General features: G+C 47.8%; 1 protein-coding gene across 1 annotated transcript in view; it reads right to left on the bottom strand.

Annotated features, from left to right (window-relative positions):
- Positions 1-121: 121 nt before the first annotated feature.
- The window catches only part of SCRT2 (scratch family transcriptional repressor 2), a 31707-nt gene continuing 14589 nt past the window's right edge, over positions 122-17239 (bottom strand). The window contains exon 2 of the mRNA XM_081011569.1: positions 122-6576. Within this exon, the coding sequence (XP_080867695.1) occupies positions 5873-6576 (704 nt within the window). The 3' untranslated portion in view covers positions 122-5872. The remainder of the gene's footprint in view (positions 6577-17239) is intronic.

Genomic DNA, 17239 nt, shown 5'->3' with positions numbered 1-17239 from the left:
ACAAAAATCGTACATCCACTGTTTCGTTCAGAATATTTTTTTTCTTGTTTTCCTCCTCTAAAAACTAGGTGCGTCTTATGGAGCAAAAAATATGGTGGTTGCTGCAGCTATTAACAAACTGAATTATTTGAGTTGTTGTTTTGCTGCATTTTAAGGCCTATGTTACTTCATGGATGCTTTTTATCTTCCTCGATTCAGTTTTAAACTGCCCTCTTGGTTGTGCAAATGGCGGGACAGCAATAATCAGAATAAATATGTACAGCGCTTTGTGCTTGCCCCTGCTCTCCCCCCACCACTCACTCCATCAATTCAAATACAGACAACACAATTCTGTAGCAGAAGAAGGCCCTTTTTTATTATCCCTGAATTGCGTTTTACAATACTGCAGGTAGTTTCATCTGGGGGGAGATTTGTTTCTCTTCCCCTTGATCTGTCCAGTTCAAAATCTGGCAGGAGAAAACAAGACTCTATCATGCAGAGAAAATTATTGCTGTCTTATCTTATTTACAGTATAAACACTAACGAGGATCTGGGTTGACCTTGATCGTTCCCAGTGCAAAAAGCAACAGGCGAGAAACCAGGAACCCTTCGTTTACAGAAAGAAGCTTTCTGCTGCTTCTCGCTCATGTCAGAGGGAGGTGGCTTTTATTTTTTTGTAACGAAATGTTATCTATGATGAAATAATGTAAGCATCACATGGATGCTGCTTTGAGTGTGCTTGTGCAAGCGCAGGAATATGATGGTGCTGAAACTATGTGCAGAATTCCATAAGTGTCATCATGGCACCTAAGAAGACGTTAGCAATACCTTGAGCCTCGGCATGTTTTGAGTTGTGCTATTTGTGCCCCGCGGGGGAAATTGCAAATGATTATTGTATACAGCCTTTTCCCACTCCTTGGTGGGAACAGCTAAGACTTGCCCAAGCCCTAAGAGGAGGGAAAAGGTAGGATAATGCCTGTATCGAGGTCCCTGTAACCCGTACTATAGGGACGCGGGTGGCGCTGTGGGTTAAACAACAGAGCCTAGGACGCCGATCAGAAGGTCGGCGGTTCGAATCCCCGCGATGGGGTGAGCTCCCGTTGCTCGGTCCCTGCTCCTGCCAACCTAGCAGTTCAAAAGCACGTCAAGTGCAAGTAGATAAATAGGTACCACTCTGGCGGGAAGGTAAACGGCGTTTCCGTGCGCTGCTCTGATTCTCCAGAAGCGGCTTAGTCATGCTGGCCACATGACCCGGAAGCTGTACGCCGGCTCCCTCGGCCAATAAAGCGAGATGAGCGCCGCAACCCCAGAGTCGTCCGCGACTGGACTTAGTGGTTAGGGCACTAATGGTCAGGGGTCCCTTTACCTTTACCTTTAACCCATACTGTACGGCCAGTGTGTGTGAGCTGCTGAGGGAGCGAAAACCTTGTGTGCTGCTGTTGTTGGAAGTGGGGAAAGAAACCTGGGGGAAGCGAGAACGATGGTGGGGCAGAGACGGGGAAAGGCAGCTCTGTGGGGCAGAGAGAGGAGAACAAGCCATGTTTCAAATGAGCACATCAAGTTGGAATTGTAGCAAAACTGCTTTTCCGCCATTCACACATTCCTGCTCCTATGGAATGGTCATTTCCAAACTTTTGGTAGCCGAGGCACACTTTCCCCCTGAATTAAAATTGGAAGCACGTGTTATTTTTTTACACACACCCTCAAAAGGGTTTGGTTTTTTTGATCATGTAACAGACAGGGTTCCTTTTCCCTCAGAAGGGCGATGCTCCCCTTCCCATATAAAGTCACAGGTCTGAGAGCAGCTCCGGTGCAGAGACTATGCAGAGAAAAGAGGCAACCTGGATTCTTTGAGCTCATAGGAGCCTTTGATTATTAGCTACCCACCCCTTTAACCCTCTTGTGATGCATTAATGTGTTTCGGCTCCCCAGTGGAAGTTACAACTCCAAGAGAATGTGTGGGACTTGTGGAAGAAGGGTGCATTCCAAAGGTGGAGGGGGGATGCGTTGATGAGTTGTGGCATTTGGCGCACCTGTTCTAACAACAAACAGTTTTCTTGGACAACTGAGGAGACCGTTGCCGAGTTGTGTCCGTTGTCCTGTGAGATGGCTCGTTGGGTCAGAGGTAGAAAATCGGAGGTGTCACAAAAAGCGGATGAGTCTCTTATCACATTCATTGTTGGGGCCCTTTCCCCTCCCCAGAGGTTTATATGTCCACATCTGGAAGACACCGATGTTGTTTATGTACTATTGTCCGCAGCGCCGAAAAGTTTTAAGCACATGCAAAATGGCAGAGGCTGGAGAGGCAACGTTCACCTGGAGAGTTTGCATAGAAACGGCTGTTGCTTCCCATCACCTGGAATTGCAGCCCACGGAGGAGCCGACATTTCTCACCGGTGAGGAAGACGTGACAGAACAGCTTTGCCTTTGAACAGGTCTTGCACAGCCCAAAACACACTCTGTTCCGAAGGGGGCAATGAAACTGAAAAGTTATCTTCTGAAACATTCCACCTCCCGCATGGCTTTTACTCATTCGGCTGAGTATAGAGTTCTGTGCCCCCCTACGTTTTTTCAATTTAAAAACATCCATCACTTTATCAGCAAAATATAAATGTCATTTAATGAGGAGTTGCCCCCTCCTGGTTCTTAACTCTTGTTTTAGGCTGGAGATGATGGCTAGGAAGAGAACGGATGGTTGTTTGAGAAAGACTTTGGTTCCCAGAGCATGCCCATGTTTATTTTGTCCTGCTTTTTGTTCGAGAAAACTGGTGCCAGATATTGGCTATGAGGCAGAGCTGCCAATCAGGAAGTCTCCGTCTGAAATATTGCCTCTGTGGCGAGCTACCTAGGTGAGTTTTGGCTGCCTCCAGACTGTCACTATTTTGCAGGAAGAGTTCGAGCGCATACCAGAAATTTCGGTTTGCACAGTTAAAGTGGATTAAAACGCTCTTGCCACCTTAGCGCGACAAATGCGCTTTAAAAGCGAACGGTTTGCACTTAGGGAAGTAATAGCGAAATGCTGTGAAAAGTGGTATGAGCTAACACATGGAGATGTAAATATTCCCACAAGCAGATCAGGATGAATGCAGGATGAATGCTCGTCATATAGCCTCACCACAAACAATTCAGATTGCTCTTTAGAGACTTGGTACAATCTACCTTTCCCCGTAAGCTTTGTGCAAGCAAGTCAGGACACATGTTCAATAATGAGGTCATCTGAGGAGCCCTGTGTTCTCTCTCGGTCTCCCCCCATCCCATCCCAGGGGCAGCATCTGACTAACCTTAGGCAAAGACCCACAGCGCAACGAAATAGGGTATGTTTTGCATGTGAATATTCAAAGTCCAGTTCCCATCATTCAACAACCATCACTAACACAGGTCAAAGTAAATCGGTGATTCCTCCTTGCAAATGGATCCTAGCTCTTTGAAAACAGCCGCTGCCGCTACAGAGCTCTAATATGCCTTCAGCTTCTGTGACAATGGTGTACCTGCAAACAGCTTCTGCCATCGACGTCCTGCTTGCTAGGATTCATGCAAAGAAACCCCCAATGTTTCACCCACCCATTCTTCTTAAACAATAAATAGCATAAATTAGAACTTTAAAATAGAGAGCTCCTAAATTTATGGCAGCAGCTGCCATTCTTGCTAACTCACACGTTTGAAAGGACAAACTCCTCAATCAAAGGGAAATGGATGCACTATATTTCTGCTACGAGAATGGCATAAAGCCGCTCCCTCCCCCGTTACATCCCATACTTCTGATGGGCTTGCAAAGGCAAGAAGGCGGGAGCTGAGCAGAGAGGCCTCCCGATTGGCTGAAAGGCAAATGGTTCCGCCACAATCCATTGACACTTCTCAAAGGAAGAATATGGGCATTTAATACGGGCGCCTCTGTAGCAGCAAGAGATTCCACACCCGCCATTAACAAATGTGGAACGGCAACAGAATCAGGGCTTCCTGGCTACAGTGGTGTAGCTTGCTGCTCTGGTGCCCGGGGCAGTACGCTCACCCTGCAGCCAGGGGTGGAGCAAGCCGCCCATGGGGACGGGGCGAGCCAAGGCAGGGTGCACTGCGTGGAGCCTCTCTGCAGCCTCCCCCTCAGCTGTTGGGCGGCTGAGGCGATGGGCAGACGCAAGCCCCACGCTGCTCAAAAAAGCAACACGGAGCTTGCAGGCAGTCCGCCTGCCACCTCCCCCCCAGGAGTGACACGTGGCTCAGGTACACTGCAGGCCCCGCCGTGTGGCGCCCAGTGCTCCTCGCCTCACCTAGCTACGCCTCTGAATTAGGCAGGTTCATGGAGGAGAGGGCTCTCGGAGGCTACTAGCCATAAAGGCTGTGCTCTGCCTGCAAAGTTGGGGACAGCAATGCTTCTGGTTTCTGGAAATCACTCAAGGGGAGAGTGTTTCTGCAGTGGTGTAGCAAGGGGCGTGCGGGAGTTATTTTTTCAAAAACACATATTTTTGCCATTTTGTCTTCCCCCTCAGTGATGACACCCAGGGCGGCCTGTACCCTCCGCACCACCTTCCTACGCCACTGCCTGGCTATGCCTGGAAACGATGTTTGGATTTAGCTATGCAGTCAGTCTGTTTCTTGCCCTTGTCCCTTCCAGCCTTCAAGGAAGAATGCTTCTCTTGTGATGACAGGAGGATGAAGAGGTTATGGTTGGGGTTTTTGCATTGGGTTCTTCTCGGGAACATGGTGTTGTTCCTTGGAAGCTCTTGAGGGCGTCCCACAATGTGGAGATGGGTGAATGAGGGCCAGCTTTGGTGAAGTCCCCTCTCAAAGGCATCACTGTTAGCAACCACTAGGTGGAGATGTCAAGTAACCGGGAATGAGAAGACCTACAACCTCTGTGCAAAATAATCGGGATGGATGCTCAACAAACAGGCTGTCTGGGGGAGATCCTAATTCTGACAACCATATAGAAATAAATAAATGACTGGTTCTCTCCCCCCACCCATGCATTGTGCCTTCCTGGGTCCTTCAGACATAAAAAAAAGTTCCTGTTTCCTATGCCAAACACAACAAATCAATCTCTTCCTCGCTTCCAAAGCATGATTTGAGAAGTCGCTCCGTCCAAGCGTCCCACACCCAGCCTTGTCAGCTTTGTGGGTACCCTTCCTCGCAATGCCCCCCTGAGTCGGGTTTCACAGCTTCTGCGCTTGTTCTGTCCCCAAAAGATCTCAAAGGGCAACACTGATAGCTTTTCTTCCTCCCCATCAAGGGGAGAAGAAGGAGCAGCACACTAAATAAATAAGGTAATAAATAATATAAATACACCCGGCATTTCCCAAGTTATCTGAAACAGAGAGAGAGAGAGAGAGAGAGAAAGATATGGAAAGAGATACGACTATCTCTTTCTTTCCCTCTCTATATCCCGGTAATCCTGAAGAAAAGTCAAAAGCTTGTCTTGCTCGTGTGAGACCAAGTGAGGAGTCTCCCAGAAGACGGCCTTCTGCTGGCGTTGACTGGAGTTATTGCTTCGGTTGACGATTTGGAGAAGGAAGGAGAAAAAGGCAGGTCAGGAGGACCAGGGGTGGAGAACGTTCTGTGGACCACAGCTCCCACCACTGATGAACATGTGGTTGATGGGAGCGGTGGTCCAACAATATCTGCAGAACATCCCTTGGACCACCTCTGGGTTTGAAGCTTGCTGGGCCTCGGGACCAATGCTTGCCATCTTCCCAAAGTCTCCATCACCTTCTGAGAAGGACAGGTTGCAGTTGCCAGGTTCTTAAGTGCTTCCTCCCAGTAACAGAACGACTTGCAATTTGTTGCGGCGGTCCCTTTCGCCTCCCAGGGCGACGCTTGTCCTTTCTTGTCCAAACCCCAGATCCCTGAAGACGGTTGCCGTGGTCCTGCCCCTGGACCTTCTCTCCTTCCCCTGTCCGGCTCAGTTCTCCTCCTCGCAGGCGTGCTCAGCCCCCTTGAAGCAGGCTGACTCGTAGTGCTTGTTGAGGTACGACTTGAGGGCGAAGGTCTTCTCGCATTGCTTGCACTTGTAGTGCTTGAAGGCCGAGTGCGTCTGCATGTGAGCTCTCAGGTTGGAGCGATCAGCGAAGGCCTTTCCGCAGTGGGAGCAACCGAAGGGCTTCTCGCCCGTGTGGGAACGCATGTGTCCCTGCAGGAGCCACGGCCGGCTGAAAGCCTTGCCGCACACATCGCACTTGTGTTTGAGGTTGTGCGTCAGGATGTGCATGGCCAGGGCGGGCATGGAGACGTAGGCCTTGGAACAGGTGGGACACTTCCTCGCCATCTTGCTGTCCAGGCTGCGGTGTGTTTGTTTGTGCCGGCTGAGGTTGGAAGACGTGGCGTAGGTCTTGCCGCACTCGCTGCACGAGTGGCGGTGCGCGCCCCGCCGCTGGCCCTCTCCCCGGCGCCGCGACCGCCCGTCGGTGATGAAGAAGGCGTCCATCGAGTAGCTCTCGGTGACGGCTGCTTCGCCGTTGAAGTAGTGCGCTGACAAGCTCGATTGAGGGCTCTCAGGGTCGCTGTAGTCTTCGTGCGACGGCGTGTAGATTGGGTCTGAGGACGCCAAGTGGAGCTTCTTCTTTTCATTCTTGTAGCTGGACGACGCGAGGCAGGTCTGGAGATAGCCTACGGAGGACAGAAAGGGTTCAGTTAATCAGGGAATCCTAGAGTTCAAAGGGACCCCCAAATGCTATCTAGGCCAACCCCCTGCAATGCAGGAATCTCAACTAAATCATCTGTGACAGAGGGCCATCCAACCTCTGCTTAAAAATCTCCAAGGAAGGAGAGTCCCCCATCTTCCAAGGGAGTCTGGTCAACTCGTTGATGAAATCACAGAATAATAGTTGGAAATCAAGCCTTTATCAAGAGAAACTGGCAACTCTCCCAGGCACCCGGCTTGGTCTCCTGTTGACCTCCCTGTCTGCTTTCCCGGCAAGATCCAGGCAGAGGTCGCAATAGGCGATCCTTCTCAGCGTGAGAAGAACACCCCCCCCCTTTGTTGCCCCCCCCGGCAGGGGAAAGAGATAGACAGAAACGTATTTACATGCCTTTATTTCTGTCTTTGCAGCGTTACAAAAAACATGACTGCTCTCTTCAAACTCCAGCAGTCGAGAGGCAAACACTTCCTGTACAGCTCATATTACACACTGAGCTAATTCCGGTGCCCTCTGTTTCCCACGGACAGTCCCAACATCATGTGATGTTTTCAAGCTAGCAGCTCGCAGCTGCATTGATTCTGTATCGTAACAACAACAACAACAACAACAACAACAACAACAACAAATTATTTGTACCCTGCCCATCTGGCTGGGTCTCCCCAGCCACTGTGGGTGGCTTCCAACAAAGATTAAAAATACATTAAAATATCACACTTTAAGAACTTCCCTGAACAGGGCTGCCTTCAGATGTCTTTGGAAAGTTGTATAGTTTTTTATTTCCTTGACATCTGATGGGAGGATGTTGTATAGGGAGGGTGCCACCACCGAGAAGGCCGTCTGCCTGGTTCCCTGTAACCTCACTTCTCACAGTGAGGGAACCGCCAGAAGGCCCTCGGCGCTGGACCTCAGTGTCTGGGCTGAACGATGGGGGTGGAGATGCTCCTTCAGGTATACATAGAACTGTAGAGTTGGAAGGAACCTAAGAGTCATGTACAGTGGTACCTCGGGTTACAGGCGTTTCAGGTTACAGACTCCGCTAACCCAGAAATAGTACCTTGGGTTAAGAACTTTGCTTCAGGATGAGAACAGAAATCGCGTGCTGGCAGCACAGCAGCAGCAGGAGGCCCCATTAGCTAAAGTGGTACCTCAGGTTAAGAACAGTTTCAGGTTAAGAACGGACCTCTGGAAGGAATTAAGTTCTTCATCCGAGGTACCACTGTAGTTCAAAAATGGAAAGAAGAAGAAGTCCCAGCGAAAGAAGAATGGACACAAAAACTTATGGAAAATGCAGAAGTGGCGAAATTTACCGAAAAAATAAGCAATCAATATAACAATTTTTTTATATAAAAGAATGGAAATGGTTTATTGAATATTTACAAATAAACCGCAAACAGATAAGAACATTGGCAGGATTATTGTAATAACCTGCAGTTTTATAAGAGTATATATTTAAAGCAGATAAGCAGATTAAGTTAATTTGGATATGCAGAAAATATTAAAATATTAAAATTTAAGGAACTGTAGAAAGAGGGGGAAGGAAGTCAAGTTTTGAAATGTTAAAATGATTGTAAAAATATTGAAATGTATAAAATTGGGAATCATACTGATGATGATGATGGTGTCATCTAGTCAAACCCCCAGCAATGCAGGAATAATGAATCAACGGATTCATTTAATAATATTTCTACGCTGCCCTATTCTGCAGGCTCCTGACAGCTAGCAGGGCATTCAAATAGGAAGCTGCCTTATACCGAATCAGAGCATTGGTCTGTCTCGCTTAGAGTTGTCAACCCTGGCTGGCAGCAGCTCTTTAGGAGCTCAGGTGGGCGTGTTCCTCAGCCCTGCCTGGATTGATCCTAGGCACTGAGATTGGGGTCTCCTGCATGCAAAAGAGGGGCTGTACCCCTCAGCAATGTCTCTTGCTCTCTGGAAAGCAGATATTGTTAAGTTGTGGGCGAACATATCAGACGACACAGCGATTCTTCCAAAGCAGCTCTTTATTTGTAAGCTGGAACAGAACTGAGCTGAGGAGCTCAGTCAGCCTGCTTATATAGAGCTCCAGAACAATGTAACTGTTGCCATTTTCTAAAACTATCCAATCACTGAACGTCACTTTCGATCCTTCATTTGCATACAAACTATCCAATCACTGAACGTCACTTTCGATCCTTCATTTGCATAACTATCTACAGTATCCCCCTGCTGGCCCAGGGTAAGAACTTCAGTACATAACAGATATAATACAGCCAATGAACAGGAATGCTTTAAACGCACAACCGAAGACCTGTGGAAGTTTGCAGGCGAGCTTTTTCTGTGGTGGTTTGCATGACAAACCACTGTTTTAAAAAAGGAGGAAGGGAGTTATTAGCATTATTATTAATTTTGAAAATGGCTAAGATTTCTAAATCCATCTGAAACATGGATTCTGAGGTAAAGGTAAAGGTACAGTGGTACCTCGGGTTAAGTACTTAATTCGTTCCGGAGGTCCGTACTTAACCTGAAACTATTCTTAACCTGAAGCACCACTTTAGCTAATGGGGCCTCCTGCTTCTGCCATGCCTCTGGAGCATGATTTCTGTTCTCATCCTGAAGCAAAGTTCTTAACCCGAGGTACTATTTCTGGGTTAGAGGAGTCTGTATCCTGAAGTGTATGTAACCTGAAGTGTATGTAACCGGAGGTACCATTGTAAAGGGACCCCTGACTGTTAGGTCCAGTCGTGACCGACTCTGGGGTTGCGGCACTCATCTCGCTTTATTGGCCGAGGGAGCCGGCGTACAGCTTCCGGGTCATGTGGCCAGCATGACGAAGCTGCTTCTGGCGAACCAGAGCAGCACACGGAAACGCCATTTACCTTCCCGCCAGAGTGGTACCTATTTTTCTACTTGCACTTTGATGTGCTTTCGAACTGCTAGGTGGGCAGGAGCAGGGACCGAGCAACGGGAGCTCACCCCGTCACGGGGATTCGAACCGCCAACCTTCTGATTAGCAAGCCCTAGGCTCTGTGGTTTAACCCACAGCGCCACCTGCGTCCCGGATTCTGAGGTGCTGCACCCTAAATATGAATATAACAAAAATCTGATAGCTATACAGTAAGAAAACAAATAATTTGACAGGAATTAAGGAACAAAATCTGAGAAATGTGGTCTCACTGAACAAAGTGCCACATAATTCATTCATGAATCTTTTGATGTCTGCACAGAGCTCCATCTATTTTGATCAGGGCTAATAATAATAATAATAATAATAATAATAATAATAATAATATATGTTGCCCATCTGGCTGCGTCAGAGAGTCCTATCGCCTTCCATCTGACGATCCTTATTAACCTAGATTGTCTCAGCATTGAACCTGAGAACCTTTGCATGCAAAACATGTGTTTTTGCCACTGAGTTATGCTTTGGTGTTGCAACTAGGAAACAGGGCATAGGCGAGAGGACAGACATTTGCAGAATGTCAACTCCTCAAGAAAGAGAGGCCGGTGTGTTCCCTTCCCACACTGGATGAAGGGAAAACCAAGTCTTCCTCTTGACTCCCTTTTCCAGGGAAGCCTTTGATGGCAGCCAGTGCTGTCAGCGAACGGGTGATACAACTCAGAAGCAGCTCAGCAAACAAAGGAGCATCGGGCGCACGGTTCCACAGCGAGAGGCTACTACGAATGCACTTGTGTTTCCCCCCTTCCCTGGGGAAATAAGAGGAGCTCAAGTGGAAAGAGCCGACCTCTTTCTCAGGCCGTTCCTTCTGTCTTGTCCAATTTCCTCTTGATTGACGGAGGGAAAGGCAGAGGCGAGCCGGGTCACCTCATTACCTCCCCTCATCTGCCTCACACGAAAATAAAAAAGGAATTAAATTTTGTCAGCTGCCAAATAGCTTAGAAGTTCGTAAAACGGGAAATGGGTCACAGTCATGCTGAGCGGAAGGGCGCTTCGTGCATTTTGTTCACAGGGTACAATCTTCTCCCTAGGATCAAACTGTAGGAAAACTGGGTGCGTGCACAGCACTGATTGGCGCTGGCCTGTGACGTCACCCAGTGGGCTACTTTGACAGGTGGATGGGGCTGGACACCTGTCAGTCACCTGGCATCCCCAAGACACCAGGTGATGCAGCTTCAAAAAAATGTAATGGGATTAAGTACGATCTATACATCATTTTCATAATATTTTCTTTTAATACAGTACATGCAGTAAATTTAACCCCTTTCTTCCACAGCCTTTCCCAATCTTCCAACATTATATTGTGTCCAACATCTCTTGCCCAATCAATCATCACAGATTTAACTTGTTCGTCCTTTGTATGCCATTCTAACAACAAATTATACATTTTGGAGAGATTTTTAACCTTAGTGTCTAATTCCGTTTCCAATTTGGATTTTTCTGTTGCAAAACCATTTTTCTTATCAAGTTTATACAATTCATTAATCTGAAAATCTTGTAACCATCCATCCAATTTATCTGATTCCTTCCTGAGCTCTGATTCCTTCCTTCCTTCCTTTGGAAGGGGGCCCCCTTGAATTCAAGTTGAGGATGCAAAGGAGGAGTCAAGAGAATGTTCTGAGTACTCTCCTAATTGTTCGTCCTTTTAACTATGGCTTAAAGTTCCAAGCTTCACCTTGAATATTCCCATATATGACACCAGGACCAGGAGAAGAGGAAGTAAGTTTATCCTGCAAGGCCAATGTCTGAGGATGGGGGGTCCCCACCCCCGTGGTAAATGATAAGAGGGTAGTTATCCCTGGAGTGTGGAGGGCAGCGACCCACAGGGAAGCCCTGTGACTTTGTTTCAAAAAAAAAAAAAGCGATTAGGGAGAAACACACTGGAATGCCAGGCTGTGCAAACAGGAGCTTGATATTTTAGAAAACCACAACCCTGGAGTAACAGCTTTGGCTGGAGTAACAACTATCTGTGTTCGCAATCTGAGAGACTGTATGTATGCATGTGTGTGCATGCGGGGTTCCTCATAGTCTGTTCTTCTGAACTTCTGCACCAGTAGGTGGCCCCCTCGGGCAGGAGAAAGCTGCCAAGAAAGAGGAGGGCATGCTTGCAGAAAGAAGGTTGTGCCATTTTTCTGAGATGGGCTAAGTGCACCTCATTTCTAATGCCCTTGCGTATAAATGCACACATGCACAAATATTTCTGCACCGTGAAGTGCTCAGCTTGCTTCTGACCCTGGAAATAGCACATATCCATTGTTACCAGTAGCCTTGTCCTTCATGAGTTTGCTTAATCACCTTTCAGTCATCTAAGGTGGCCGCCATCACTACCTCTCAGTGGTCTAAACCACTGAGCCTCTTGGGCTTGCCAATCAGAAGGTCGGCGGTTCGAATCCCCGTGACGGAGTGAGCTCCCGTTGCTATTTCCCAGATTCCATCCCAGCTCTTAGCAGGCAACACAAATATTTAATGCAGGGATGGAGGGAGGGTGATCTGCAATTGACAGCAATTGATCTGGATTGGAACTGGACCCAGAGTCATAATTATCAGCTGTTGCAGAAGCTTCTTTTGGAAAACAGGCTCCCACCAGTTAACTTAGAATCATAAAGGTAAAGGTAAAGGGACCCCTGACCATTAGGTCCAGTCGTGACCGACTCTGGGGTTGCGGCACTCATCTCGCTTTATTGGCCGAGGGAGCCGGCGTACAGCTTCCAGGTCATGTAGCCAGCATGACTAAGCTGCTTCTGGCGAACCAGAGCAGCGCACGGAAATGCCGTTTACCTTCCCGCCAGAGCGGTACCTATTTATCTACTTGCACTTTGACGTGCTTTCGAACTGCTAGGTTGGCAGGAGCTGGGACCAAGCAACGGGAGCTCATCCCGTTACGGGGATTCGAACCGCCGACCTTCTGATCAGCAAGCCCTAGGCTCTGTGGTTTAACCCACAGCGCCACCCACGTCCAAACTTAGAATCATAGAATTGTAAAATTTGAAGGGACCATCTGGCTCAGAACTTTCCAAATTTTTCATGTTGGTGACACACCTTTTAGATACGGTTCATTTCGTGACACAGTTATTCAGTTTTACTAACAAACCGGAAGTTAAACTAACAAATTTCCAGCCCCAGGAGGAGCGCACGGAGTGTTTGTGCAACACACCTACACATGGCAGCTGACACAGTAACGTGTCATGACACACAGTTTGGAAAGCTCTGATCTAGTGCAACCCTGTGCAATGCAGGAATCTTTTACCCAGGTGGGACTCGAATCCACAACCCTGAGATTAAGAGCCTCATGCTGTACCAACGGAACTCTCTCAATGCTATAGGACTTCTTTCATAATGTGCTAAAGCACAACCAGTGTGCTCCGTGGCTGAGTGGGGATTTGAACCCTGGTTTCTCAGGTCCTAGGTCAACACTCTTATTTCTTTTTTTGCATTCATCAGAATTTGTGTGCTGCTTAATAGTCAATGAAACCTCTTAAGCAGTTTACAAAGGAAAGTTAGTTTAGTATAACCACATGAAGAAATAATTTCTTTCTTCTAGTGTAAACCTGCGGCCATCCAAAGTTCTGGCGTTTTGGCTGACCATGGTTAAAACGATGGTTCAAAGAAACACAGCAATGACAATTCCCTGCTAGCTAATTGGATTCTTCCTGTGCAGAGTGGAACTCACACCACAGAAAAGCAACAGGCTCCTTTCATGTATTCAGCTCTAAATGATGTTAGGAAATCAAATTACGCCTACTTGGGAGTCCGTTCCAGAAGCGACCATTTGTCCCAACATCTGTGCCTTATGGAAAAGAACCAGGAGAGTTTCATCCATTTGGTATATTCCAGCTACAGATGGCGCTCATGTGGCAAGTGGGAGAGTCGAAATCCCTCCCCCACAAATAAAAGTAAACAAATTGAGCTTTTTAAAAAAGAAATAAATGGCTAAACTGGTATTTTTTTTCTTCATTTGAGTTTTTGTTCTGATCTTCTTGTGATCTAGGGCAGAAAAAAAGAGAACAATTCCTTGCTTATGCCCAAGAAGAACTCCCTAACTGGAAAGGTCTCTCCAAATGAATCTGAGGTCATCCGCCAAGACGTCTCCAGACGGGCCCCTCGACATATCAGCAGGCAGCTTCCATGATGCCTCCACAAATGCTGTTCTCCAAGACGGTCCAGGACAGAGAAAAGAAAGTCCTTCTTCACGCAGCTCATTGTTAACCTGTGGAACTCCCTCCCACAGGAGCCAGTGATTGCCGCCAAGCTAGATGGCTTTAAAGGACGATTTGACAAATTCATGAAAGAGAGAGGGCTTTTGGCGGATACTAGCCAGGGTGGCTATATTTTGCCTTCACAGTCAGAGTCAGTTAGTTGTTGCTGGCACCCGTCTGTCTCGAGGGACAATGTGCCTTCGGGGGTGAAGTCAAACCTATGCGTTAGCTGCCCCAAAGTGACCTCTGTGGGGTGTAAGCCTGGGCTGTGTGCATGGAGGTCCTGGGCTGCCCAGATGACAACACCCCCCTCAAGGAGGGGGTGGAGCAGCATAGGCTCCAGGATGAAAAGAGTGACTCCCCACCCCAACTGACACTCCTTGACCCCCCATTTTTTGGTGGGATGTAATCCACGGGGAGCAGTCAAATACAACATTCCTTGTTTTCCTAGAGTGGACATGCAGGGGAATGTTTGGTCCAGCCAGTCAAAAACTTCCTGTTTCCTCCTGGCTGGAGCATCCTTCCTTTTGCATGTGACCAGTAGGTGGGCGTGACCTTACCTGTCCAGGTAACAAAAGGACAAGGCACGCAGCACACTCTCTCTTTTTCACTTCCTTTGTCGTTTGAGCAGCTTCTTAGCTAGGAATGGTCCTGCTAGCTTCTCAGCTAGCAGAAGAACTGGGATTATTCCCCCATATGGGGTAGAGCCACATGTACATATTTGTAACTAAGTCTGCCTTCAGGGATCCAACCGTGAACTGATGTGAGTAAACTTCTTTTATTGACTTTGAGTAAGATTGTCATGTCTTTACTCTTTTAAGAGGGATTCAAGGGAATTTACCAGGAACGTACAATTCAATCCGAGACAGACTAAACTGTATAATAGTCAGAGGCTCACACGAGCCTGCAACCAGCTATCTGCTGTGCGTTTAAAAGAGGAATGTAAACTTTGCTCAGTAAAGGAACTTGCTAACACAAGGTAAAGGTAAAGGGACCCCTGACCATTAGGTCCAGTCGTGGCCGACTCTGGAGTTGCGGCGCTCATCTCGCTTCATTAGCCGAGGGAGCCGGCGTACAGCTTCCGGGTCATGTGGCCAGCATGACTGAGCCGCTTCTGGCGAACCAGAGCAGCACATGGAAACGCCGTTTACCTTCCCGCCGGAGAGGTACCTATTTATCTACTTGCACTTTGAGGTGCTTTTGAACTGCTAGGTGGGCAGGAGCAGGGACCGAGCAATGGGAGCTCACCCCGTCGCGGGGATTCGAACCGCTGACCTTCTGATCGGCAAGTCCTAGGCTCTGTGGTTTAACCCACAGCGCCACCCGCGTCCCCAACACAAGTTAGGAAGGATATTAATAAACAATATATCCTCTCCTGCCACCGTGAACATTCCCAAAAAATTTTGTCCCCCCTCCTTGCAGACCATCTCCACCACCATTATGCCAACAGGAAGTGCCACACATGCCCTCTAGCATCCTAAGAAAACGCCTTAATCCTGATTTGATTAGATTTGATTGTTTGGTGGATTTACAGAAAGAAAAAAACACACACACCCCAATAAATAAATTTTAGAAAGGGGCAAGATTACCAACGGATACACAAAGCATAACAAAACCCCAAGACTCCTTGCACTCCTCTCTGCTCCCTTTTTCTTCCCACCCAGGGTGGTCCTGCCCCCTGCCCGGCCCTCAGAGCTGGCACGTCCCATGGGGCTGGGTCTTGGTGCCAGCAGTCTCCTCCTTGCCTGTTTTCCAGCTGTGAGCTCCCCAAGGGAGGAGGCCAGCAGTGGTGGCCATGGAGAGGCTATGGAAAAGCAATGGGATTATTATCCCTTGCAGCTGCGGCAAGCTTGGCAGTGGTGCTGGTGAAGGAAATAGGGACACTCTGGGATCAAATTGGAAGATGGGACGGCTTTCGTGATTCTGGTACTGTTCCTGGGAAATCAGGACATTGGGAGGGGATGGAGCAGGACCGCTGGGGGGGGGGTCTGCCGAGAAGGTGTGGCTTGGGGAGAACCTGGTTGGGGGCAGACAGAGAAAACCAGAGGGCTGAGTTTGGCCCTTGGGTTCTGAGGTTCTCCAGATGGATAGGGGGGCAAGGGAGGAGTTGGGTTCAAAACAGCCCACAAACATTTTTAGTACAGTGGTACCTCAGGTTAAGTACTTAATTCGTTCCGGAGGTCTGTTCTTAACCTGAAACTGTTCTTAACCTGAAGCACAACTTTAGCTAATGGGGCCTCCTGCTGCTGCCGTGCCGCCGGAGCACAATTTCTGTTCTCATCCTGAAGCAAAGTTCTTAACCTGAAGCACTATTTTTGGGTTAGCGGAGTCTGTAACCTGATGTAACATGAGGTACCATTGTACATGCTGCGTAGGAAAGGGTTGTTAACTGTTTTGGTGCTGGCCATTTGTCACCCAAACACTCTCTCTCTCTCTCTCTCTCTCTCTCACACACACACACACACACACACACACAGAGCTTTTTCTCCTCCACAGGAAAAAGGATACAGATCCACTTAGCTCAGGGGTCAGCAGACTTTTTCAGCAGGGGGCCAGTCCACTGTCTCTCAGACCTTATTGGGGGCCGGACTATATTTTGAAGAAAAAAATGAACGAATTCCTATGCCCCACCAATAACCCAGAGATGCATTTTAAATGAAAGGACACATTCTACTCATGTAAAAACATGCTGATTCCCAAACTGTCCACAGGCCGGCTTTAGAAGGCGATTGGGCCGGATCCGGCCCCTGGGCCTTAGTTTGCCTACCCATGCCTTAGCTTTTCCTCTGCAGGGAGCCAAGCAGTTGGAGCTGGAAGGTGGGCAATTCTGGAAGGGAAAGTGGCAGTCTCATCTGCCCGCCTTTTTCATTCCAAAATGAAGCTTTTTAAAAACTGTCCAAAAACTTGGACGTTGGGGGGGGGCACTCCACAGAACTCTACATAAGGAGTAATTTTGCCCTCTGTTATCCTTCCAAAATCTCTTAACTGTCGGTGATGAATATTATTGTCCCATATTTACAAATTTCTTTTAGGGCAGGGGTAGCTGAAGGTTGAAATGTGCCTTCATGAAGGCAATACAGGAGTGAAATTTCCACCAGGGAGAACACAGGTGGATTCTGTCAACATCAGGGTGTGTGGGTGTGTATCTGTAAATTGGGGCTTTGCCACTCTCAACCGCTTTTGAATTTTTGAATTTATTGTTATCCACGTTTTATACTGTATTTTATGCTGTTTTTTTGTTGCATCAATTAAGTGTTTTAAATTTGTTGTTAGCCACCCTGAGCCTGCTTTTCTGAACCGGGAAGGGTGTGGTATAAATAAAAAATTATTATTATTATTATTATTATTATTATTATTATTATTATCCCATCACTCATCCTTTGCAGAGGAAGGAGGGCACTAGCAACCTCCCTAACAGATGGTGAGTTTTCTAAGGGTAGGAAAACACATTCCCTCAGCGCTGCATTTTGAACACTCAGCACCAGAGATCACTCCAGGATGAC

Source organism: Podarcis pityusensis, assembly GCF_964106645.2.
Source record: "Podarcis pityusensis genome assembly, chromosome: 6".
Taxonomy (NCBI): Eukaryota; Metazoa; Chordata; class Lepidosauria; order Squamata; family Lacertidae; genus Podarcis; species Podarcis pityusensis.
Note: the sequence above shows the minus strand (reverse complement) of the source record. Positions and strands in the feature narration are given on the sequence as shown.